Source organism: Heterodontus francisci, chromosome 31 (genome assembly GCF_036365525.1).
Source record: "Heterodontus francisci isolate sHetFra1 chromosome 31, sHetFra1.hap1, whole genome shotgun sequence".
Classification (NCBI taxonomy): Eukaryota; Metazoa; Chordata; class Chondrichthyes; order Heterodontiformes; family Heterodontidae; genus Heterodontus; species Heterodontus francisci.
In genome coordinates this window covers 20,621,609-20,646,019 of record NC_090401.1, presented here as the reverse complement: position 1 = coordinate 20,646,019, position 24,411 = coordinate 20,621,609, and the positions used below count along the sequence as shown (strand labels likewise).

Sequence of the window (24,411 nt, the reverse complement as noted above, 5' to 3'; positions counted from 1 at the left end):
AAATTGGTTGAAGGGCCCCCTCCCCGGCTCAGGCACAACAGCTGGTGCTGTCCAACTCGGCAGCCATCCAAACTGAGATCCGGTGCTTCGAGAATGGCCATCCCAACACCTACACGATTGATGATTTAATCGAGAGGATTGAGGACATGGGGCTGCAGAACTCGATCTGGGAATTTATCATCAGCATCGAAGGTAGGAACGTGATTGTTGAAAACACCAGATCAATACCACACTGAGGCTGGAGACAGGGTGAAGGAGGGCGAGACGGGGGTGAAAGAGGGCGAGACGGGGGTGAAAGAGGGCGAGACGGGGGTGAAAGAGGGCGAGACGGGGGTGAAAGAGGGCGAGACGGGGGTGAAAGAGGGCGAGAAGGGGGTGAAAGAGGGCGAGACGGGGGTGAAAGAGGGCGAGACGGGGGTGAAAGAGGGCGAGACGGGGGTGAAAGAGGGCGAGACGGGGGTGAAAGAGGGTGAGACGGGGGTGAAAGAGGGTGAGACAGGTGGGGGAAGGGAGGGGAGAGGGGGTGAAGGAAGAGGAGACAGGGGAGTGAAGGAGGATGAGAAGGAGGGGGTGAAGGAGGGTGAGACGGGGGTAAAGGAAGGCGGGGACGTGAAGGAGAGCGAGACGGGTGGAGGGGAAAGGAGGGCGAGATAGGGGGTAAAAGAGGGTGAGACAGGAGTGAGCCAGGGCAGGGGTGCCATGCATGTCTGTGGCTGAGAGGCTCAGGTAACTGTAGTTTGGACGTGTAAAGGAGGTTAAACTTCTACTCTCCGAGGCCTTGGTTACTGCCGCCCGGGGCTTGGAGCCTGCTGTTCAATACAATGCAAGAATGTATTACTAATAATATCCTGGCCTTCATACATGGCACCTTGTCATAACGAAACTTTTGGAACTTTCTTGGGGTCATTAGCATAATATTCGCACCCCCCGCCATGCCCTCTTTGGTTTCAATGGTTCTTATGTTGCCTTGATATCAGATTGCCCTAGTGATGTTGAACCTTCTCCTCTCCCTGCCCTATGCCCAGCTGCTGTGAGGCCTGAATTCTGCATCCAGTGTCTTTTGCTGCAAGCTCATTGACCTCTCAGAAGAGAATCTGGCATTGGACTACTCCGCCTCGCATGGAACTGCGATTGTATGTCGATAACAGGTAGGATTTTTAAAAGTGTTTTGTAATTCATTTTTGGATGCAGAAATATAATTTTTGTAACGAGCTCTGACCTGTTAGAAATTAAATAAGCCACTAATGAGGTTTATAAATCAACAGTCAATTCATATTGGTTTATGTGCCATGTGGGATCTCCAGGGTGCTTCCTGTGTCCCGGGACAACCACAGGTGTAGGAAGTTTGAGCTCCAGGTTTTGGAGTGTGAGCAACAGCTGATGTTTCTGATTCCATCCATGATGATGAGTATATCGTGGATAACACATTTCAAGAGGTAGTTACCCTGCAGTTTGAGAGAGTGCAGGCAGAAAGGAAGAGAAGGTAGGTAGTTCAGGAAACCCCTGAGAGTATCTTGCTCTCTAATGAGTGTTTGGTTCTGAATACTGGTGAGGAGAAAGGGTTCCTCTGAGTAGTGCAACCAAAGCCAAGTCCATTGCACCATGGGTGACTCTGCTGTAAAGGGAGTGAGAAAGGTCAATGGAATGATAGTTATAAGTTATAAGGGTTTCCATAGTTAGGGGAACAGATGGGCGTTCCTGTGTCCTTCTGTGTAGTAGAGGTCGTGGGTTTGGAAGGTGCTGTCGAAGGAGCCTTGGTGAGTTGCTGCAGTGCATCTTGTAGATGGTACACACTGCTGCCACTGTGCAACAGTGGTGAAGGGAGTGAATGTTTAAGGTGGTGGATGGGAGACAGATGGGGGTGATGGAGGGCGAAACAGGGGCGAAGGAGGGTGAAATGGGGTGAAGGGAAGGGAGGGGAGGGGGTGAAGGAGGGTAAGACGTGGCTGAAAGAGGGCACGATGGGGGGGGGTGAAGGAAGAGGAGATGAGGGTGAAGCGAGCTGCTTTGTCTTGGTTGGCGTCGAGTTTCTTGAGTGTTGTTGGAGCTGCACCCATCCAGACAAGTGGAAAGTATTCCATCACTCTCCTGACTTGTGCCTTGTATATGGTGGACAGGCATTGGGGAGACAGGAGGTGAGAGTTACTCGCTGCAGAATTCCTAGCCTCTGACCTGCTCTTCCAGCCACAGCATTTATATGGCTGGTCCAGTTCAGTTTCTGGTCAAGGGTAAACCCCTTGATAACGGAAATTGTGGACGGGTGGATGAACAGCCAGAAGTCATGGCCCATATTGGTACCGATGATGTAGGTAGAAAAAGGGTTGAGGTTCTACATGCAGATTTTAAGAGATTAGGAAAGAGATTAAGAATTAGGACCTCAAAAGCAGAAATCAGGATCACTTATGGTGCCGCGTATTAATGAGTGCAGAAATAGGAGGATAGAGATGAATACGTGGCTGGAGAGATGGTGCAGGAGGGGTCATTAGGACCAGTTTTGGGGAAGGTGGGATCTGTACAGGCTAAACTGGTTACACCTCAACAGGACCGGGACCAATATCTAGTCAGGTTTGCTAGTGCTGTTGGAGAGGGTTTAAACTAGTTCAGCAGGGTGATGGGAAGCTGAGGATAGATTCAGAAGGGAGAAAAGCAGAGCTGGAAATGGAAGGCAGAACATTAGCAAGAGAGTTTTGAAGGCAGAGAAAACTAAAAGGTTGTAAAAATAGACAAAAAAGGTGTCTGATTGTTCTTAATGGCATACTCTAGATTTGGCTGTTTTGCTCTGTGGGAACATGTTTACCCTGAACCCCTTAAATCTCCTCTTTGAGTGCCTCATGTCTGACTAACTTGATTGAATTTTTTGGGCAGGTGACAAGTAGGGTGATGAGGGTTGTGTAGTGGATGTGGTCTACATGGATTTTAGCAAGGCTTTTGACAAGGTCCTGCATGGCAGCTGGTCAAAATAGTAAACACCCTTGGATCTAAGCGAGAGCAGCAATTTGAATCCAAAATTGGCTTGGTGCCGGGAAGCAAAGAGTGACGAGCCTTTTTGCGACTGGAAGGCTGGGAGATTACAGAGATAGGGAGGAGTGAGGCCAGGGAGGGATTTGAAAACACAAATGACAACTTTAAAATTGAGCCGTTGCCAGACCAAGAGCCAATATAAGTCAACAAGCACAGGGGTGATGGGTGAACAGGGTGATGCATGTTAGGACAGGGACAGCAGAGTTTGGATGAGCTCAAGTTTATGTAGGGTGGAAGATGGGAGGCCGACCAAGAAACCACTGGAATAGTCAAGTCGAGAGGTAACAAAGGCATGGATAACATCTGTCTCATGCCATTAAAGTTCGCCTTACCAAAATCTGATACTTTAGCAACTGTGTTAAATTTATTCTGTTCAAACCTAACATTGAATTTGATCAGATTATGATCACTGTTACATAAATGCTCCCTTACTGCTAGATTATTCATTAAATCTGGCTCATTACTCATTACTGAATCTAGTATGCCCTGTTGCTAAATCTTTTCAGTCTGTTACATGAACAAAGGCTGAAAAGTAATGCGATGTTGGAAAAGTACAATCTCTCATTCATGAGAACAGCAATAACACGAATAACACCAATTACTGAAGAAAAATACTAATTCAGTGGAACAGGATGAATGATTTTCTGCATTAAACATCATCTCAGTTTGAGGAAGTGGATAAATTTAGAGCTGCTTCATTACTGATTCAAATTTCTAGCTATTTGTAATTACATTTCATTAATTAGTCATTGAATAGCTGTTACAGCGCAGAGGTACAATGCATTTGGGCACTGAGATGTAGGGCAGAATTCTCCCAGACTGTTAGAGGTGGGTTTAGGGGCGAGTGGGGTGGGAAAATCCCAGAAATTGACATTGGGTCAGGTTCCCAGTGTGATCCCCACTTTTGAAGGTGAGCGGGGAACCACTTGGATCTGTCGGGAAAGTAATTAAGAAGTTGTTGAGGTTGTTCAGAAGCCAATTGTTTTTTTTTTATTAGAGATACAGCACTGAAACAGGCCCTTCGGCCCACCGAGTCTGTGCCGAACATCAACCACCCATTTATACTAATCCTACCCTAATCCCATATTCCTACCAAACATCCCCACCTGTCCCTATATTTCCCTACCACCTACCTACCTATACTAGTGACAATTTATAATGGCCAATTTACCTATCAACCTGCAAGTCTTTTGGCTTGTGGGAGGAAACCGGAGCACCCGGCGAAAACCCACGCAGACACAGGGAGAACTTGCAAACTCCACACAGGCAGTACCCGGAATCGAACCCGGGTCCTTGGAGCTGTGAGGCTGCGGTGCTAACCACTGCACCACTGTGCCGCAGTGAGGTACTTTAGCCCTGAACCCTGTATTTCCCACCCATGGAACCTGTTTCCCAACCTGCCAGCAACTCGCCAGGGTCACCGAGGTGAGGGCACAGTTGGAAGAGCTTCTTCAGTGAAACTGACAAGTTGTGAAGGCTTTGATCAGTTACACCAAAGAGCTCTAGCCATAACCATTGAGAGACTGCTGTTCAAAGCACTTCTCTCAGAAAGTACTTTCATTGCTTAACAGGTGATTGACAACTTCTTGGAGGGCACTTCACCTGTCCAGCATTTCACTCACTTGCAGTGGCACTTCCCTGTTGCCAGCCTTCAGCACGGCATGGGAGCAACTTGTGTAGCTTCACCTTCCACCACTGCTGAGGGTCAAGAGCAGCTACACCACCGCCAACTGCTCCAGCAGAGCAGAAGCAACAACAGCTGCCTTCTCCTCAGTCACATGGCCCTCCACAGGATAGATAGGATGCACACAGACTTCCAGCTGGAAGGCAATGAGACCCCCAACACAGGGTCTACAGGCAGAGGATTAGCTTTATTGGTTTGAGCACCAATGCTTCAGGAGGCTCAGGTTCTCGCGGCAGGTCACTGCTGACATCTGCAGTCCTCCTGGAACAAAACCACCCTCCTACTGGATCAGGTGGGCATGAATTGCCAATGTCCATCATGGTACCTGTCACCGGAGAGCCAACCCTCTCCCATCCTTGGGTCTCAGCCTGTCGCCAAACTGTGTGTTCTCTTCTGCAGGAAGAGAAAGCAGAGAGGTGTGAGTGCTCGTAATGGCTTATGTGTTGAGGAGTAAGGACACCATTTGTGGAGGGTGACTGTGAGGCATGGGTGCAAGAGGGCAATATGCTGAGGGTGAGTGTGAGTGTTGGCTGTTCAGGTGCCTCCCTTCCACATCTGGAGACAGAGGAATGAGTAGAGCTACAACGTGTATTGTCCTAAGATGTGCTGTGCAGGAGACTGCTGGGAAAGCCAGAATGTGGTGTTTGGCACCTGAAAGTATTATGCCCCTTACCTTCCATGCCCTCCTGAGGTCCTGGATCCTCTTGGTGCACTGTCTCCAGGTTGGAGGGAGTGTGCTTCTGCTATTGGCTTCCTTGGTCACTTCCATTCACACCTGCTTGGTTGGAGAGGCTGGCCTCTTCTTCCCACCCTTGAGAGAACTCGGCTCACTGCAGTCCATCAGAACCCTCAGCAGGACCTCCAGTTTGACCTTCCCAGGTCTCCTCTCCATTCCTGTGGTTACTGCAGCTGTTGAGCTTTTCTGACACATGCTGCTGTCCCTTTAATTAGAAATCCTTCCTTTGACAGAATGGACGCATCACATCTCCCCCACCCCCCCATGATTGGTTGGGAAGCCTGGCGTTGAGATGTCAATTGGTAAAGGGCAACTACTGCGAGCGCTGTGCAGAGTCTGGATCCAAACCCAAAAATTGTCCCTATATGCGTTCTCTTCAGATGCAGATGGTTTGACTCCTTTTCCCCGAAGGAAAGGGAACTCAATATTTGAAGTACACATTCAGTATCATAGAACAGCAGGAGGGCTGTGGTGGTGCAGCATCTTAGTGCATCCAAACACTGCTCTGTGGAGGGGTAGGACATAGGATTCTCCCTCCGATCCCCTTCCAAATCCCAAACTCCCAAGTACATGCATAGTACATGCCCAAATTCCTGTGATACACTGCAGGAAAGATGTGGCTCTGCACCAGTGACAGGAATCCAAAACATGTGCGCTTTGTGTGCAACAGAATCATATACTTTAGAAACATGTTTACAATGCCTTGTGCACAGAGAAAAACTTCCCCCAGGTTCTTTGCTGAAAGATGATACTCTTTCCTTTTGAGGTTCAGTGAGAAAACACTACATGGGGCTGAATCAATGGGCCCTGCAGGAAACAGGAATGGAGACGGATGGGGCTCAAAACTACCAGTGCCAGCTACGTTCACCAGGGTGGGGAGAAAGTGGGATTGCAATCCTCCCTGATCCCCAATTAAAGCCAATTAAGGAGCTTAAGGGGTGCATGGGCTACACACGCTGTCTGGGACTGACCAGGGGAAGGGAGGTGGGTGCAGAGTGGGGAGTCAATCATGGTCGCCCCAGGAAATTGCCTTGGACCCATAAAATTTAAACAATGCAGAGGGGGTCTGGGCCATTGACAAGCAAGTGCCCTGGGTACTGTGCAGGTGCCAGGGAGAGTGGACAGCATGTGCTTGGGCAGTGCAGGGAGTCGTCACCCTTCTGGCATCATGGGGGCAGAAGAGCAGAGGGCAAGGCTGCCGAACACAATTGGGCAACCAGCTGAGCACAACCAAGGCAGCAGCTAGCAACGGGGGCACAACTCTCAGATTTTCGGCCCAGTAGCGATGAGGAGAAGCACCCGCTGCAGTAAGGGCAGAGCCCTGTGCATCAGGTGGGAAGAGGAAAGAAACAAAGGGCAAGAAGGACACAGAGTCCATACCCTCAGCCTAAGGTCTACCGCCAAAGAAGGAATTACCTGGAGATGGCCAAGACCCAGTACCACAAGAGACTGTGACTCTCCAGGCAGATGGTCACAGACCTCTGTGCCCTTGTTGCCAAAGACGTTGCACCTCACAGCACCCCTCGCCATGTCAGTAGCCATTAAAGTCACTGTGGCCTTGAACTGCTTCGCGCCTGGTTCCTTCCAAGCTGCGGAACTTGGTGGCATTTCACTGACAGCTACACAGCACTGCATCTCGCAGGTCACTTATGCCAGAGCTGGACAATACATTCATTTCACACTTCACGACAGATAAGACCTTGCAGGCACAGAGGGTATTTGGGTTTTGCCACCATTGCTGGATTCCCCCAGGTGCAGTGCATCATCAATTGCACCCATGCGACCATCAAGGCATGCAGTAACAGACCAGTGAAATTCATCACCAGGAAGGGCATCCACTCCCTCAATGTTCAACTGGTCTGTGACCACAAAAGCTTCCTCAATGCGTGTGCTAATTTTCCTGGCAGTTGCCATGACTTCTTCATCCTCTGGCAATCCAGGCTGCCTCAGATCTTCATTCCACTCCCCAAAGTACGTGGATAATCCTAAGGGAAAAAGGGAAATCTCTGAAGAGATGGCTACTCACCCCTCTACAAGAGCCCCAGACAGAGGCACAGAGGCGATACAACCAGAACCACCTGCTCTCTAGGACAACATTGAACAGACCCTCGGGCTTCTCCAGATGTGATTCCAGTGCCTGGACCAGTTGGGTGGCACCTTTCAATACATTCTTCAAGAGTCTCTGTCATTGTGATGGTCTGCTGTGCCCTCCAGAGAGGTGTGGATCTTCATGTTAATGGTAAGTCCATCATGTTGATAAAGATACACAGGGGAAGGGCATTGTTTAATTAAAGACTTAGAGGGGATATAAAGAGAGCCTGCTGGGACATGGGGGGAGAAAGCAGGAGGCAAAGATATGCAATCCTGCATTCTGTGAATAAACCGACTATGAAGAAAAGGATCTTCTTACATCACCATTTGGCTTGGATTCATTTATCACTTCAGGGTGGTGAGGCCCTGGAACCAGATAGCTCATCGGAGGAGGAGGTGGAGGCGGAGGGGAGGATGCAGAACACCGAGGTTGCACAAGGAGGTGGCTGAGCACAGCGCAGGCCATGCGGTGTTATAGTCTAGAAAGCCAGTTGGTGAAGGACGATACTGGAGCCAATCTTTACATCGCTTTCTACTTATTTACAAAGTGAAACATTACAAGCGTATACCTCCTAACTCAACCTCCCACACTTTCAGTAAATGTCTCTTTCTATGTGCTCAAGTACAATCCCTATTAATGCCATTCTGAGGGGTCATTAAGTGTCTTGGCCATGCATGTCTCCCACGTTCAGGGGCAGCATGCACCCTGGGACTCCCGGGTAGGTGCCTCTTCTGGAGAGTGTATACCCAGGAACCTGTCCTGGGGGTGTCATTCATCTTGCCAGAGAGTGTGAGGTCACGGATTCATTTCCAGCACTGGATCCAGGATCTCTAGGTGACATTTCTGCCGCTCACAACGGCAGCAATGTCCTGCGAGGCTTGTTCTATCCGTGTGGGTGTCCTCTTCCTGCCCCACTCTGGAAAGAGAACCTCTACCTCGTGGCCTCCAACATAGTCTTTAGGTCTGCATCAGAGAAACGGGGGGACAGCCCCGCCCTGGATTCCAGGGCTCTCCTGGTACATCTTGGAGATGACAGAAGAGTGAATTAAACGGCAGGCACAGTGATGGCTGTAGTGGGCTGTTTAAATCAGGTCCGTACTTGAACAGTGCCTTCTCCGTTACTGCCAGCATGGCCGTGAGTTAGACGGCGCACCTGTCTCCATATCAATTAAGGGGTCGCTCCGTCAATATGGTGCACCATTTCAGTTTCATGTGCCGAGGGCGGGTTTGTGACCCAGAAACCGTCCTGACCTGCATTTCCTGCTCTGCCAATTCGAAAATTCAGGCCATAATGTCCAACAGTAATTAATTTTATTGGAAGGATTACAATGGGCAAAAATATGCAGGAGTAGTTTCTTAAATCTTTTATTATTCTGGGTAACCTCCCTTGGGACAAGCTTTAAAGTCACAGTATATAGATATGCATACATGCATCCATAGGGCTCCACAATAAAATCAAGGTGCCACTGGCAGTGGCCAAACGAAGACTGGAAAATTGGATTAAAAATAGAAAATGTTGGAAATACTTAGCAGGTCTGACAGCATCTTGGCGAGAGAAACAGAGTTTCAGGTTACTTGTTACATCTCTAACTTTTTCCTGTTCTGAAGGTGGTCATCGACCTGAAATGTTAACGTTGGTTCTCTCACCATGGATGCTACCAGACCTGCTGAGCATTTCCAGCATTTTCTGCTCTTATTTCAGATTTACAGCATCCACAGTATTTTGCTTCTGGAAAATTGGACCTTGGAACTAATTAACTGTTCAGCCATCACTATGAGCTGGGCCTTCCCTGAACGCTGGTAATAAGTCCATTTCAATGCCACTCAGCAATTGGATGCCAGATTGCAGCCCTTTCTTTACGCCACCAGGAGGGTGAAAGTGAAGTAACTACCATGCAGACACAAGATAACAACTGAGTCTCGTGTATGATCCAGTCCTGCGACAGAACGTGATAAACCTTCAGAAAATGAATTGTGGTATAGATGGCAGCAGTTTCCCAAAGAAATTGTAGTCATTTACTGGATGTGTTTTTCTGAAGTAGATCCATAGTTTACAGATTATTCATGTTCTAAAACCTCTCAACCTCCAAACTTCCTGTTCCACTTTCTCTGGCCTCTTACGCATCCCACGCCTTGCCTGCTCGCTACCATTGGCGCCTGTGGTATTCACACCCAGGACCCAGGGTCTGGAATTCCATCCTTAAATCCCTCCACTACCCTCTCCTCCTTTTAATACCCTCCGTAAAACTTACCATTTTAAACCATACATTTTGTCACCCCTAATATCTCCTCCTTTAACTCAGCATCAATCTTTCCTTACGTCTCTGTGAAACATCTTAAGATGCTTTGGTACTTTAAAGGTGATATATATATGTAAATTGGTTGTTGTTGTAGAAGGATGCTTTCCCTGAAATCTCTACACTGTAGTTCTTGATCCCTAAATAGGAGCTCTTTCAAAAGACTTCAATTACATTAAGTGACTTCTAAAGCTGTTTCTCCTTCATTATTATTTCTTAGCTTTGGTGCACACTATACTGGGAAGTGCTCAGAGTTAGAGAGATTAACCTGTCAGCTGAAATCCCCCACAGAATTAGTCTTATTAAAACAAACAGAAGTGCTGATGTCAGCACACTTCCGAAACATTAGGAAGCTCTTCACAGATCAAAGCAAGTCCTAGTACTGGACAATTAGATTTTTGTCACACAGTTGCACAATCATCTTTTATATCAGTATAGGGTGTACAATAAGAACAAGGGTAACCGCGGTGACTGCAACAACTACCGTGGAATCTCCCTGCTCAACATAGTGGGGAAAGTCTTCGCTCGTGTTGCTTTAAACAGGCTCCAGAAGCTGGCTGAGTATGTCTATCCTGAGGCACAGTGTGGCTTTCGAACAAAGAGATCCACCATTGACATGCTGTTCTCCCTTCGTCAGATACAGGAGAAATGCCGCGAACAACAGATGCCTCTCTACGTTGCTTTCATTGATCTCACCAAAGCCTTTGACCTCTTCAGCAGACGTGGTCTCTTCAGACTACTAGAAAAGATTGGATGCCCACCAAAGCTACTAAGTATCATCACCTCATTCCATGACAATATGAAAGGCACAATTCAGCATAGCGGCGCCTCATCAGACCCCTTTCCAATCCTGAGTGGCGCGAAACAGGGCTGTGTTCTCGCACCTACACTGTTTGGGGTCTTCTTCTCCCTGCTGCTCTCACATGCGTTCAAGTCTTCAGAAGAAGGAATTTTCCTCCACACAAGATCAGGGGGCAGGTTGTTCAACCTTGCCCGTCTAAAAGCGAAGACCAAAGTACGGAAAGTTTTCATCAGGGAACTCCTCTTTGCTGATGATGCTTCATTAACATCTCACACTGAAGAGTGCCTGCAGAGACTCATCAACAGGCTTACGGCTGCCTGCAATGAATTTGGCCTAACCACCAGCCTCAAGAAAACGAACATCATGGGACAGGATGTCAGAAATGCCCCAACCATCAATATCAGCGACCACACTCTGGAAGTGGTTCAAGAGTTCACCTACCTAGGCTCAACTATCACCAGTAACCTGTCTCCCGATGCAGAATTAAACAAGCGCATGGGAAAGGCTTCCTCTGCTATGTCCAGACTGGCCAAGAGTGTGGGAAAATGGCGCACTGACACAGAACACAAAAGTCCAAGTGTATCAAGCCTGTGTCCTCAGTACCTTGCTCTATGGCAGCGAGGCCTGGACAACATACGTCAGCCAAGAGCGACGTCTCAATTCATTCCATCTTCGCTGCCTCCAGAGAATCCTTGGCATCAGGTGGCAGGACCGTATCTCCAACACAGAAGTCCTCGAGGCGGCCAACATCCCCAGCATATACACCCGACTAAGCCACCCTACATGTGAGCCGCATGGAAGATGGCAGGATACCCAAGGACACATTGTACAGCGAGCTCGTCACTGGTACCAGACCCACCGGCCGTCCATGTCTCCGCTTTAAATACGTCTGCAAACGCGACATGAAGTCCTGTGACATTGATCACAAGTCGTGGGAGTCAGTTGCCAGCGATCGCCAGAGCTGGCGGGCAACCATAAAGGCGGGGCTAAAGTGTGGCGAATCGAAGAGACTTAGCAGTTGGCAGGAAAAAGGACAGAAGCGCAAGGAGAGAGCCAACTGTGTAACAGCCCCAACAAACAAATTTTATCTGCAGCACCTGTAGAAGAGTCTGTCACTCTAGAATTGGCCTTTATAGCCACTCCAGGCGCTGCTTCACAAACCACTGACCACCTCCAGGCGCTTACCCATTGTCTCTCGAGACAAGGAGGCCAAAGAAGAAAAAGAAGAAGAAGAAGGGTGTACAATGGTGGAGTTAATGTGACAACAAGGTCATGGGGAGGTACCACAGTACATTTTCAATGAAACAATGCACTAAGTACAGTAATCACATCCAAAATTGCCTACATGTTGCGTTTTGCAATCTCGTTTCTGATGGGAAGGGGTCACGGGGGTGATGGGGTGTCAAAGTCATGCCAAGACAGTACAGGCTCAATGGAGGGGCCATCAGGATTCAAGGCAGGCAGCAAACTATCTGGCCCCTCCACAGCGAGAGGCCTGGGAAAATTTAACTCCTGGGCCTAATCTGCTGGCTGTCAGTCTCCTTCCCAAGCAGCAGCAGTATTTCAGGCAATGAGAAAAGTTTGGAGGGCACCATGGTTTGGGGTTGGGGGGCAGGAGTGGGGAGGTGTTGGCGGTCAGCATGGAATGGACATCCAGAGCAGGAAACCTCCCAAGATTCCTAGTCGGTCCTGAAGCAGTATGCTTAATCATTTGGCCTCACAAACAAAAATTAAATTATCTTACTTTTCTGGGCTTCTTCTGGCCCTCATGCACTTGCTGCCATGTTGCCTTGTGAAGAACCCACAAAGGCATCCCCACTCATGCCTCAGCTAAAAATTGCAGGTGGGTCCCGATGACATCATCAGAGCCTGACCTGCATATTTAAAAACAGACCCAGCCACCTTCTGGTGAATGACTCGCGCTCCTGCTAAAATCAGGAGGTTAAAATGATATCCTATGGGATGGCAGTGGAATCGGAGGTTGCCTCACTGACTTAACTTCTCTATAATCCATTTATTTAACAAACATCCCAATCCTCAATGATGTCGGAGCCCAATATGTCAGTGCAAAAGCCAAGGATGAAATGTTTGCATCCTTCTTCAGCCAGAAGTGCCAAGTGGATGGCCCACCTTGGCCTCCTCCTGCGTTCTCCGGCATCACAGATGCCAGTCTTAAGCCAATTTGATTCACTCCATGTGATATCAAGAAACGGTTGAGCGCACTGGATGCAGCAAAGGCTATAGGTCCCAAAAACATCCTGGATGCTCTGCTGAACCTGTGCTCCAGAATTAGCTGTACCCCGAGCCAAGCTGCTCCATTACACAGTTAAAACACTGGAATTTATCCTACAATTTGGAAAATTGCCCGGGTATGTCCTGTCGACAAAAATAGGACCAATGCAATCCACCCAATTACTGCCCCATCAGTCTATCAAGGAGCAGAACTGCAAAGGTGAAGTAAGAGTGACTGCCCTTGACTTCAAGGCAGTATTTGACTGCGTGTGGCATCAAGGAGCCCTAGCAAAATTGAAGTCGACAGAAAATGTGGGAAAACTCTCCACTGGCTGGAGTCATACCTAGCACAAAGGAAAACAGTTGTTGGAGGTCAATCATCTCAGCCCCAAGGCATCACTGCAGGAGTTCCTGATGCCCATGGTCTTAGGCCCAGCCATCTTCAGCTGCATCATCAATGACCTTCCCTTGACCTGGACAACATTCAGATTTGGACTGATAAGTAGCAAGTAAAATTCGCTCCACACAAGTGCCAGGTAATGACCATCTCCAACAAGAGAGAACCTAACCATCTCCCCTTGACATTCAATAGCATTACCATCACTGAATCCACCACCATCACCATCCTGGGGGTCGCCATTGACCAGAAACTTAATGGGGCCTGCCACATAAATACTGTGACTACAACAGCAGGTCAGAGGTTTGGAATTCTGTGGTATTGCACCTCCTGACTTCCCGAACCTGTCCTCCATCAACGAGGCATAAGTCTGGAGTATTATGGAATATTTTCCATTTTCCTGGCTGAGTGCAGCTTCAACAACACTCAAGCTGAACATCATTCAGAACAAAGCAGCCTGCCTGATCAGCACTCCATCCATCATCTTAAACATTCACTTCTCCCACCACCAATGCACAGTGGCAGCAGTGTGCACCATCTAAAATATGCATTGCAGCAACTCACCATGCCTCCTTCGGCAGCACCTTCCAAAACCACAACCTCTACCACCTAGAAGAACAAGGGCGACAGGCGCATGAGAACACCACCCCTTGCAGGTTCCCCCTCCAAGTCACACACCATCCTGACTCGGAACCAGATCACTGTTCCTTCACTGTGGCTGGGTCAAACATTTGGAAGTACTCCCTAAGAGAACTGTGAGTGTACCCACCACTTGGACTACAGTTCAAGAAGGCAGCAGACCACCAGCTTCTCAAGGGCAAATAGAGATGGGCAATAAGTGCTGGCCTTGCCAGAAAAGCCCACATCCAATGAATGAATAATAATTATTTTTAAACGTCCCTAAAGCAGGCAGAGTTAAAGCCTGTTGTGTTCCTTTCTAGTTTCTCTCTTGGCTTCTGTATTTGGCGTAGAATAAAAAGATGGTCTGTTCTTTCACAACAATCGTTATCTATTGTCCGTGACTCAGCTTTACTCTCTTATTTCCGACCCCCTTTATTCCTGGTTCCAGCGTTATGGGGAGAGAATGGGGCTATGCAACATGATTAGTTTGGAATTGTTTTAGCAGCAATGTGTATGCACAAGCATGATGGGCTTCTGATGCCCATGGTCTCCTCCCTTGCTGTAGACATCTGTGATTCTGTGTTTATAAGAATTGTCCCTTTGCGATTTCGTTGTTTCAGTCAGAATTTTAAAAATAGTTGGCGATTTTTCGTTCCAATTCTCAATTGGTTTAGATATGCATTTAGATGGGTGGTCTGGTTTTCTTCTTTGGGCCTTCTTGGATTCTTTGAAACTTCATTACCTAGACTATCAGGATAGAAGCTAATAAGCTATCAATTCCCCTGGATTTCTTCTTAGGAACCTGACGAGGAGGTGACGAGGTTTGAGAGATACCTCAGGCGATCGATTAGAAGTCTCAATAATCTCAGTAACTGTACCCAGTTCTGGTCTCCATATTGTAAACAAATATAGAGCCACTGGAGAAAGTACAAAATCAAGAATTACAAGGAAGATTTACAGCCACCCCCACCCCAACATCGGGGTCGTGGCCGGAGTGGTGGGGGAGGCGGAAAATGCCTCCAGCAGAGACCCACCACAGCCCTTGATGCCGGGAAGGTCTGGCCCGATATTGTCGGCGGCGGCAAAGCCTTATGGCGGCCACCCCCACTCCCTGCTACTCGGTGACAGAAGCCAGATTTATATATACAAAATCATGTAATTGAAAGAATAAATTACCTACCCGCTCCCGCCGTCCATTCCGGTGCGATGTTGCTGCAGGTGGCTGACACTCGCGCGCCTTCTGATCCCCGTCTGGGAATCTGAGGCAGGACACTGGTGGGGAGGGGGTAGCAGGTAAGTTTTTCAGTGTGGGGGGGGGGGGTGGTGGGGGGAGAGTGGCGTCATTTCATTGGTGGAGGGGATGGTGCGAAGGGGTAAAGTTTATAGTTTATGAACCTTGGAGTTGGCGGTGGGGGAGGTCAGGTGGACAGGGGAAGTGTTTTGGGGGAGAGGGGGCAAATAATGCATTGCACGGTTACTGGGGGGGCGGGGGGAGAGGGGCAAATTAAATGCTTTCAAAATTTTTTGAAACATTTCTCTTTAAATATTTAATTAAATGGAAGGGCTCGAAGCCCTTTAAAAATGGTGTCAGCGCCTGCACAAACGTGGCTGATGCCATTGCCGGGGACAGACCGCCCCGCCCCCTCCATGTCATCAGGGTGGGTGGTCTGCCCTGAATATTTAAATGAGTCACCATGCTGAATATTGTGGCAGCTCCGCGAATTGTGGCCCGCTGTAAATCAGCGGCGGCAATGTAAAATCCAGTCCGTTATTTATACCTGTCAGGAAAGATTGAACAGGCTGGAACTCTTTTCTCTACAAAAGGGAAGGCTGAGGGTTGATCTATAGAAGCCTTTAAGATTATGAAAGGATTTGATCAGGTAGACGTAAAGATGATGTTTCCAGTTGTTGGGGGACCAAAACAGAGGGTCATAAATATAAGATAGTCACTAATAAATCCAATATGAAATTTAGGAGAAACCTCTTCATCTAGAGAGTGGTTAGAATGTAGAACTAACTACCAAAAGCAGTAGTTGAGGTGAACAACAAAGATATATTTAAGGGGAAACTAGCCAAATGCCTGACAGAGAAACAAGTAGAAGGATAGGCTGATAGGGTTAGATGAAATGGGATGGCAGGAGGTTATGTGGAATATAAATACCGGTACAGACCATTTGAGATAAATGGCCTGTGGTTGTGCTGTAATTTTTATGTACTTCTGTGCACAATGTGTTTGATACGTACTGCACCAATTCTGCAATCTTATCAGAATGCATGTGTTCAAGTGAGAGAGAAGGCATTGGGAAAAGAAAGCTAACAGAACTTGTTTTCAGCAATGACTCACGCAACCATTCCATTCTTCACAACTGCAGTCAAATAACCAAGGCTACACAAAGATAAAAACATATGTTTTTTCTAATTCCAGATTTATTACTACAAATTCACTAATTTAAAAAAAGAAAGCAAACTTTCAATCACAGCAAATTCAACATCCAAATATCTAAAGATTGCAGTGATCGAGTATAGAAGACCGAAGAGAATAATTCATGGCTTGGTTTGCCTACGGCATCCAGCTCTTTTAGATGTATGATTGCTCTGTGTTCCATGTGCAGGAAGCACGGCTAATGTGGATATGAAATTGTCAATTCTACTGTCTCTGGAGAGCTTTATTACAAACTCACCAGGGTAACATACTTCAGACGGAGCAACTGCATCCACAATCATACCAACAGTTCCACTGCAGGAAGCGCATTATTCAAACAATACGATGGTAGTACAAGATTGTGAAATGTAACCTGCACCTCTCTGTTAATCTGTGGATGGTACTTACAGTGGAAATAAAGCTCCTCGTCTCCATCTTGACTGGCCTTGCTGTACCCACAATGCCTGAAACAGATGGGATTCAAAGTTCACGTCATGTATATTTAAACCAGCTACAACCAACTTAAGAAGCAAATTATCCAAAAAAACTATGAGTGCTTCCTGCAGCCATGTGGACACACACTTTTTACTCAAAAAATAGCAACAAGAGATGGCCATTCAGCCATTCTAGCCAGTTCCACCATTCAGTTAGATCATGGCTGATCTGTATCTTAACTCTATTTACTCGCTTTGATTCCGTAACCATCAACATACTTGCTGAACACAAATCTATCACACTCAGTTTTAAAATTTTTAATTAACCTAACCTTAACCGCTTTTACGGAGAGAGTTCCAGATTCCCAATGCCCTTTTGTGTGAATTGGTGCATCTTGATATCACCCCTGAATGGCCTAGCTCTAATTTTAAGATCGTGCCCCTTCATTCTGAACTACGAACATACGAATTAGGAGCAGGAAAAGGCCATTTGGCCCCTCGACCCTGCTCCACCATTTGATAAGATCAAGGCTGATCTGAAGGTGGCCTCAACTCCACTTTCCTGTCTGCCCCCCATAACACTTGACTCCCTTATTTATCACCAATTCCTCCACCAGAGGAAATAGTGGGCAGGAAAAAGACGGCGGCCCCTGCACCGCCATGCCACTGCGATCTTCCTCACGGCGGCCTACAATAATATGGCGGTTGGGCCCTCCCCCAACAGTCACATGGAGGAGGCGGGCTTTCTGACGCCGGCAACAGCATCAGCTGCCTGTGCACAGGTGCTGGCGCCATTTTTAAAGCACTGCTGGCTAATTTAAATTTTAAAAGTTACACCCCCCCTGATTAAAAATCTGCAGCCCCTTTCCCACCCCCCAATTACAATAAAATTCATTATTTGCCCTCTCCCTGCCAAAGCACTTACCTTCCACACTTGACCATTCGCACACCCCACACCTCCACCCCCGCCCCCCCCCAAACTGAACAAAGTGCACAGGTCACCCTTCCCACCATCCCCGACACTAATGATGTAAATTTGACCCCGTTTCCCCTGCCCTAAAAATTAAACACCTCCCCCCCACCCACTATGGCACCTGTTTTCTCCAGATGGGAAAGTGAAGGCACATGAGTGCAGGCCATCACTCAGACGATCACAGACCGACGGAGAGATTGGAGTCAATTTTATTTAAATGTATGCATGATGCTAATTTGAATGTTTTAATCCAGGTCCTGTTGCCCAGCGGTGGGGGGGGAGCTACCACGGAGCCTCATCGCCACCGGGAAGATCGGGCCCAGCTACCCTGCGTCGGGCTCCGTGGCGGGCTACTGCTGGAACGATCTTTCGGCATCCCCCACTACAGAACCCAACATCGGGAGCATTTGTAAAATCCTGGCCAGTGTCTCTTTAACGACCCGATGAATCCTTTAATTATCTTTAACATCTCAATTCGATCATCCTTTAATTTGCTAGACTCAAAGGGATTTAAACCTAGTCTCTACAACCTGCCCTCATAATTTAACCCTTTTAAACCAGGTATCATTCTGGTATATCAATGCTACACCTCCCAGGTTAATATATCTTTCCTCAGGTGTGGTGCACCTAGGAGTGAACACAGTGCTCCAAATGTGGTCTACTGGATTCTCATACAGCTACGTGGAATGTACAGCACACAAACAGACCGAATGGTCTTTGCCACTGTTTATGCTCCACACGAGCCTCCTCCTATTCCTCGTCATGCTACCCTAACGACATAACCTTCTATTCCTTTCTCCATCATATGTTTATCTAGCTTTCCCTTAAATGCATCTATATTATTTGCCTAAACTACTCCATGTGGTAGTGAGTTTGCATTCTAACCACTCTCTGGTAACAAAGTTTCTCCTGAATTCCTTATAGACTTATTGGTGCCTGTTTAAAGTTTATGGCCCCTAGTTTTGGGCTTCCGCCATGTGGTAACATTTTCTCTACGTCGATTCTTTCAAACCCTTTCATAACCTTAAAGATCTCTATCAGGTCACCTCTCGGTTTTCTCTTTTCTCAGGAAAAGAGCTCTGATCTGTTCAATCTTTCCTGATGGGTATAACCTCTTAGTACTGGTATCATCCTTTTTTTTCTCCTTTTCCAGTGCCTCAATATCATTTATATAATATCAAGATGAGATATGTACACAGTACTCCAAGTGAGGTCAAACCAAGTTTCTATGTAATTTAACATAACATCTCTGTTTTCCAATTCCATCCCTCTAGAAATGAACCCTAGTGCTTTGTTTGCTTTTTAATGGCCTTATTAACCTATGTTGCTACTTTTAGTGATTGGTGTATCTATACCCCCAGATCCCTTTGCTCTTCTACCCCATTCAGAGTCTTATTTTCCAAGGAATATGCATCATGACACTTACCTATATTGAAATTTATTTGGCAATTACATGTCCATTCTGAAAGTTTAATGTCTTCTTGCATTTTGTCTCAGTATTCCTCAGTATTGACTATACCCCCCAATTTGGTGTCAGATGCAAATTATGAAATTGTACTTCTGATTTCTGAGTCCAATAGTTAGCTGTAGAATAACCATTCACCAATTCTTCTTTCATCATTGCACTGGCTATTACAGCTTTCATAGACTGTAGTCGTTATCTGCTATTGCATCCAAGTGATTATTTCTCCTGTCTGAACTAACATAAAGACTACCAGGAAGCAATCTGGTTTGCACATGGCCACACACAGTGTTTTGTAACCAAGAGCATGGCCTCTCATCAATTCTGTCTCCTCCCCTCCCTAACATTGACACAGTGAATGCAATTATACTGCTCCAACTTGCACCCTGGCTAAGCTTAGCCAACACAGCACAAACTGCAGCATTCGCAATAAAGTGGATGAATTAATCATGCAAATAGATGTAAACGGGTATGATATAGTCAGGATCACGGAGACATGGTTGCAAGGTGACCAGGGATGGGAAATGAACATCCAGGGATATTCAGTATTTAGGAAGGACAGACAAAAAGCAAAAGGCGGTGGAGTTGCATTATTGGTTAAAGAGGAAATTAACGCAATAGTGAGGAAAGATATTAGCTCTGACGATGTGGAATCTGTATGGGTAGAGCTGAGAAACACTAAGGGGCAAAAAAATGTAGTGGGGGTTGTATACAGACCCCCAAACAGTAGTGGTGATGTTGGGAATGGCATTAAACAGGAAATTAGAGATGCATGCGATAATTATGGGTGACCTTCATCTGCATATAGATTGGGCAAATCAAATTAATCACAATACCGTAGAGGAGGAATTCTTGGAGTGTATACGGGATGGTTTCCTGGACCAATACGTTGAGGAACCAACGAGAAAACAGGCCATCCTAGACCGCGTATTGTGTAATGAGTGAGGAATAATTGACAATTTAGTGGTGTGAGACCCCTTGGGGATGAGCGACCATAATATGAGAGAATTCTTCATCAAGATGGAGAATGACGTAGTTGATTCTGAGACTAGGGTCCTGAATCTTAGTAAAGGAAACTACGAAGGTATGAGGCGCAAGTTGGCCATGACGGATTGGGAAATGTTACTTAAAGGGATGACGGTGGATAGGCAATGGCAAACATTTAAAGAGTGCATGGATGAACTGCAACAATTGTTTATCTCTGTCTGGCGCAAAAGTAAAACGGGAAAGGGAGCCAAACCATGGCTTACAAGGGAAATTAGAGATAGCATTAGATCCAAGGAAGAGGCACATAAATTTGCCAGGAAAATCAACAGACCTGATGATTGGGAGCAGTTTATAATTCAGCAAAGGAGGACCAAGGCATTGGTTAAGAAGGGGAAAGTAGAGTACGACAAGCTTGCAGGGAACATAAAAACTGACTGTAAAAGTTTCTATAGATATGTGAAGAGAAAAAGATTGGTGAAGACAAATGTAGGTCCCTTACAGTCAGAAATAGGGGAATTTATTACGGGGAATAAAGAAATGGCTGACCAACTAAATGCTTACTTTGGTTCTGTCTTCACAAAGGAGGACACAAATATCATACCAGAAATGTTGGGGAACACAGGGCTTAGTGAGAGAGAGGAACTGAAAGAAATCAGTATCCGTAGGGAAATGGTGTTGGGGAAATTGATGGGACTGAAGGCCGATAAATTCTCAGGGCCTGATGGTCTGCATCCCAGAGTACTTAAGGAAGTGGCCCTAGAAATAGTGGATGCATTGGTGGTCATCTTCCAAGATTCTACAGACTCTGGAACAGTTCCTACAGATTGGAGGGTAGCTTATGTAACTCCACTATTTAAAAAGGGAGGTAGAGAGAAAGCAAGGAATTATAGACCAGTCAGCCTGACGCCGGTAGTGGGGAAAATTCTAGAGTCCATTATCAAAGATTTTATAGCAGAGCACTTAGAGAACAGTGGTAGAATTGGGCTGAGTCAGCATGGATTTACGAAAGGGAAATCATGCTTGACAAATCACAGTGGCACAGCGGTTAGCACCGCAGCCTCACAGCTCCAGCGACCCGGGTTCAATTCTGGGTACTGCCTCTGTGGAGTTTGCAAGTTCTCCCTGTAACCGCGTGGGTTTTTGCCGGGTGCTCCGGTTTCCTCCCACAGCCAAAGACTTGCAGGTTGATAGGTAAATTGGCCATTATAAATTGCCCCTAGTATTGGTAAGTGGTAGGGGAATATAGGGACAGATGGGGATGTGGTAGGAATATGGCATTAGTGTAGGATTAGTATAAGTGGGTGGTTGATGGTCGGCACAGACTCAGTGGGCCGAAGGGCCTGTTTCAGTGCTGTATCTCTAAATAAAAATAAATTAAAAATCTACTAAAATTCTTCGAGGATGTAACTAGTAGAGTTGATGAAGGGAAGCCATTGGATGTGGTTTATTTGGACTTTCAGAAGGCTTTCGACAAAGTCTCACATAAGAGATTAGCATGTTAAATTAAAGCACATGGGGTAGTGTATAGCGATGGAAAGAAAATTGGTTGGTGGACAGGAAACAAAGAGTGGTGATAAATGGGTCTTTTTCCGAATGGCAGGCAGTGACTAGTGGGGTACTGCGGGGATCGGTGCTAGGACCTCAGCTATTCACAATATATATTAATGATTTAGATGAGGGAACTAAAAGTAATATTTCCAAATTTGCTGATGACACAAAACTGGGTGGGAGGGTGAGTTGTGAAGAGGATGCAGAGAAGCTTCAGGGTGATTTGAACAAGTTGAGTGAGTGGGCAAATGCATGGCAGATGCAGTATAATGTGGATAAATGTGAGGTTATCCAATCTGGTAGCAAAAACAGGAAGGCAGATTATTATCTAAACGGCTATAAACTGAGAGAGGGGAATATGCAGCGAGACCTGGGTATTCTCGTACACCAGTCGCTCAAGGTAAGCTTGCAGGTGCAACAGGCGGTAAAAAAGGCAAATGGTATGTTGGCCTTCATAGCGAGAGGATTCGAGTACAGGAGCAGGGATGTCTTGCTGCAATTATACAGGGGCTTGGTGAGGTCACACCTGGAATATTGTGTGCAGTTTTGGTCTCCTTATCTGAGGAAGGATGTTCTTGCTATAGAGGAACTGCAGTGAAGGTTGACCAGACTGATTCCTGGGATGGCGGGACTGATGTATGAGGAGAGATTGAGTCAGTTAGGATTATATTTGCTGGAGTTCAGAAGAGTGAAGGGAGATCTCATAGAAACCTATAAAATTCTAACAGAACTTGACAGGATCGATGCAGGAAGGATGTTCCCGATGTTGGGGGAGTCTAGAACCAGGGATCATAGTCTAAGGATACGGGGTAAACCTTTCAGGACTGAGATGAGGAGAAATTTCTTCACCCAGAGAGTGGTGAGCATGTGGAATTCGCTACCACAGAAAGCAGTTGAGACAAAACATTGTATGTTTTCAAGGAGGAGTTAAATATAGCTCTTGGGTCTAAAGGAATCAAAGGGTATGGGGCGAAAGCGGGAACAGTTTACTGAGTTGGATGATCAGACATGATCATAATGAATGGCAGAGCAGACTCGAAGGGCCAAATGGCCTACTCCTGCTCCTATTTCTCTATGATCCTGGGCCATTCTGGTCTGATTAGCAGTGTTTGTGGCAAGTGTCAATGTGACCAGATTTACTGGCAGGAGAATCCCCTACTTGGCATCAATCACGAGGAAGACAGTGGCTCCCACAGAAGAAAGCAGGAGAACATTATCAGTTCAACCCCACTGAACATTATTGCACAGTCATGCATTTGTTGACGTATGGCAACTCAACCATTACATCTCTCCTCCACAACTTTAGAATTACTCAAATACAGCTAAACACTGATGGAGCTTTATAGACACATTCACCAATGCCTAACCCATCTTATGTAAATCTCCCATGGGATACATTTTTCTCTCCTGCCTGTCAATTTTGGAATGTCGGGCTCTCTAGTGTAAAGCTGCTAGATAAGAATCATAGAATAAGCAGAGGAGGCCATTCAGCCCATCGTGCCTGGGCCAGCTCTTTGAAAGAACAACTCTTGGAAGAGTTAACCAAATTCTGCAGACAGAAAGACCTAAACTGTTTTCACAAAGTGAGAGACACCTTGTTGTGTCACTGTACAGTTTTAAGTTGCTTGCTTGTAACTGCTCATTTAGATTCTGAGCAAACCACAATTGCAATTCATTAAATGACAGCACCAGACAAATTAGCAAAAAACTTCAATGCCAATCTCCATACTTTATGGCAGGGAGAAAAAGCAAGGAATCCTGAAACAACACATAACAACACACTGAAGGTAACACAATTACATGCTTCAAATATTTCATTGTGGCATTTCATCTGTCAGCCTAGTGTCTAGTTTCTCAATCCATTGAATTGCCTTAAACATTGCACAGTAAGTTATATTAATATCCCCCTCAGGATTGAATGCCTAGCACACAATGACTCTACCAATTTCTATCAGGTTCAACTGCTCCTCCAACATGAAAACGAGAGGTTGATCAGCAGCTGGGAGAGAAAAGTCAGTTACTGCTTCAGGTGAGAGCTCAAGGAAGATGCTGTGTATCTCTAGTATTTTCCATAGTTTTTTTGGAGGAGGTATTAAGCTGATTGAGAATCGTGCAACTACTCCACTATCAGGCCAGTCACATTAACACCTTCCTTATGCCTGGCACAGAAACGGGGTCTGGTGTGAGGGATTGGGAAGTATTTACCTTCTCCAGATGATAAATCCAAAGACCATGGACACCAGAACAATCAGGCCCGCCACTGAAACCACGACAATGACAATCACTGGATTTTGCTCGCTGGATACCATGGCAACTGTAAAGAAAAAAATAGAAAGCACAGAATGGTACGTTAAACATGCGCTGGCATTGTTACGGAAAACAAAATGTTGCATCAGCTTGGGAAGTACATTTGTTTCAGTTTTGTTGCTGGCAGGTTAGTTAAAAAAAAGCCAAAGTTACTGTAATGCCCTTTGATTTTTGTTGATTTAACTATAATGCTAAAATGATAATTAAAGAGTGATGACCAGAGCAGCAGCGAGGGTCAGAGCACTAGATTTCTTCCCTGGGACCTGCATTCAAGTCCAATCAATGGGACAGCAGTTTCCTCTCTCTCTCTCTCTCTCGGCAGGCTGGAAGTATTCTTAGGGAAATGCCTCGAGAAGTCAGACCTCAAGGGGCACAGGCCCACAACACTAAATGATT

General features: G+C 46.4%; 1 protein-coding gene across 3 annotated transcripts in view; it reads right to left on the bottom strand.

Moving 5' to 3' along the window:
• LOC137347086 (ephrin type-A receptor 7) overlaps positions 1-24,411 on the bottom strand; it is a 610,086-nt gene that overhangs the window by 61,877 nt on the left and 523,798 nt on the right. For all 3 annotated transcript variants that reach the window (XM_068011156.1, XM_068011157.1, XM_068011155.1), the window contains 2 exons: positions 23,914-24,022; positions 16,713-16,768 (listed from right to left, as the gene is read on the bottom strand). In XM_068011156.1, the coding sequence (XP_067867257.1) occupies positions 16,713-16,768; positions 23,914-24,022 (165 nt within the window). The remainder of the gene's footprint in view (positions 1-16,712; positions 16,769-23,913; positions 24,023-24,411) is intronic.